Source organism: Oryza sativa, chromosome 12, assembly GCF_034140825.1.
Source record: "Oryza sativa Japonica Group chromosome 12, ASM3414082v1".
In the NCBI taxonomy this organism is placed as follows: domain Eukaryota; kingdom Viridiplantae; phylum Streptophyta; class Magnoliopsida; order Poales; family Poaceae; genus Oryza; species Oryza sativa.
Genome location: NC_089046.1, coordinates 8,324,148 through 8,326,272, shown reverse-complemented (window position 1 = coordinate 8,326,272; position 2,125 = coordinate 8,324,148). Strand labels below are relative to the sequence as shown.

The 2,125-nt window shown below is 39.9% G+C and overlaps 1 protein-coding gene across 1 annotated transcript; it reads left to right on the top strand.

Annotated features, from left to right (window-relative positions):
- The first annotated feature begins 363 nt into the window (after positions 1-363).
- Positions 364-1,499, top strand: LOC9266122 (cysteine-rich receptor-like protein kinase 43). Its single transcript, XM_026022292.2, has 3 exons — positions 364-588; positions 691-835; positions 1,145-1,499. Exons 1-3 carry the CDS (start codon positions 509-511, stop codon positions 1,391-1,393), a joined length of 474 nt encoding a protein of 157 aa, XP_025878077.2. The 5' UTR covers positions 364-508; the 3' UTR covers positions 1,394-1,499.
- Positions 1,500-2,125: the final 626 nt, after the last annotated feature.

Below are 2,125 nucleotides of genomic sequence, written 5' to 3'. Positions count from 1 at the left end.
ACGTTTTTCAGGGTGTGTTACGTGATGGTCTCGAGGTTGCCATCAGGAAACAAGCAAACGCACGTCCTAATCGATATGACGAGATGCCTGAAATGCGTCGTTTGATTCATCTCTGCTCAATGCTTGAACACAAAAATATAGTTAAGCTACTGGGATATTGCCATGAAAACAGGGGATTTGATACGTCCAATGAATTTCTGTTGCTGGTAGAAGAATATATGGTCAATGGAAACTTAAGCAACTTTATCTATGGCACGTAGTTTCACCTATAAATGCTGATTATACGTCAATTCTCAACAAACTCTCTTCATAACATTCTTGCCTCTAATGGTTTTTAATTTTCTGTTCAAATTGTATCGTTATTGCAGGGGAGCAGCTTGATTGGTCCTCCCGATTCCGAATAATTCAAGGGATAACTCAGGGAATTATTTACCTTCACACACACTCTGGGAAACCTACTATAGTCCATCTGGACCTGAAACCAGACAACATCCTCCTGGATTTAGACATGAACCCTAAAATTGGTGATTTTGGACTAGCTAAAGTATTAAAAGATGATGTGGTCAATGCAAGCGTTCGTGGAACATTGTAAGATACAGGGCATTCCAATAATTCCATGTGAATTTATTTTCTTTCTGTTTTCTCTACTGAATTTTCTGAGTATTTAAATTTGTATTGGGTTATATTTAGGGGCTATATGCCACCAGAATATATTGTTGAAGGTGTTATCTCAGTAAAGAATGATGTCTACGGTTTTGGCGTAACACTGCTTCAGACCATTAGTGGAATGAGCTATTCTGGAAGAGATGCTCGTCATCAAGCTTCCATTGAGTGGGTAAGTAAATAGGCATTTCTTCAGAATTTTTCTTTTACTGTCGAATATATTCTCATACAGTAAATTGTTACGAGTTAAAATCTAACTAAACTTCATCAGATGATAGTAATTCGGAATACGAAAATATCTGGTGCAATTTGTTAACAGCAAAGATACATGTTGCTCGTATAAATTTTGCTTACTAATATTCTTTCACGCCCTAATTAATTCCTAGTATCAATGCACAAAGGATGGTTTATGAATGAAAACCAGGTGACAATTTCTGTAACTAAACTTGTAATGTCGATGTGGTTTTTTGTCTCTCTCCAGGCATGGAACGTACGTCTATCTGGAGGTATACACAAGCTATTCGATCCATCACTGTGTGACGAGTCTCAACTGAAGGAGATCAAAAGATGCATGGAGATTGGACTGCTCTGTACCCAGAACAAACCGTCAGACAGGCCAACAATGCCTGATGTTCTTGAAATGCTACAGGGCAAGAAGAAGGTACCGACCCCCAAGCAACCAGGCTACATCAAAAGAGTACGGGCTGCAGGACGTCACAAACAAGTGTAGGCAGAAACCGTCATGGCGTCTCCAATCACCACGTACTCAATGCTTGGTTTTTGTTTTTAATTTTCAACAATGGAAAACTGTTTTACATCTTGCAAATTAATCTGGATCTGCTTGATTTTGTTACAACATCAAACACTTGGAACTGTGATTTTTGTGAGCTCGGTTATATATATATATGGGCATGATATATAACTGCCTTGGTGCAAACGTACAGTATTATGTTGAAACAAGATCTGCTTCACTATGGTTAGTTTTCTTCTTCGCAAACCATGACCGCAGCACTTGAGTTTCGCGTTCTTGGATGTTTTTCAGTCATCGCAGCGTAACTGGACTGAAAACTCTGAACCAACATATCGAGGTTGCGTAGCCTTCTGAAAAGAAGAGAAAAGAAAGGCTCCGGTATTCTACAGATCACTATGCTAAGAAGCAGGGAGGCATCTGTGTTACATCATTCGGATATTCACTAGCTCAGAGCCATATATGGAAACCAAACTGAGATCCTCCTATCCTATCAAGTTGGCTGGCCTTTGTACCTCTGGAGTTGCAGTGGTGTATTCAAGATATGGCACCCTCCATCCCCTGATGCAGCTCGTTCCTAATGAGAAGGTGTCATGCACGCAGCTATTTAATGTCTTGGAATACCCATCAGCTTAGACATCTGGACTGAAATTGTTGGTGTACGCAACTCATTATGGTACCAGAGCCAGAGGTATTGAGTTTAAATCTCAGCTG

Bases quoted from the DNA above. Each gene is read 5' to 3' on its own strand.
- LOC9266122 (XM_026022292.2), top strand. From the start codon at position 509: ATGAACCCTAAAATTGGTGATTTTGGACTAGCTAAAGTATTAAAAGAT. The intron at 589-690 runs GTAAGATACAGG...GGTTATATTTAG, and splicing joins GCAAGCGTTCGTGGAACATT to GGGCTATATGCCACCAGAAT. The intron at 836-1,144 runs GTAAGTAAATAG...GTCTCTCTCCAG, and splicing joins ATCAAGCTTCCATTGAGTGG to GCATGGAACGTACGTCTATC.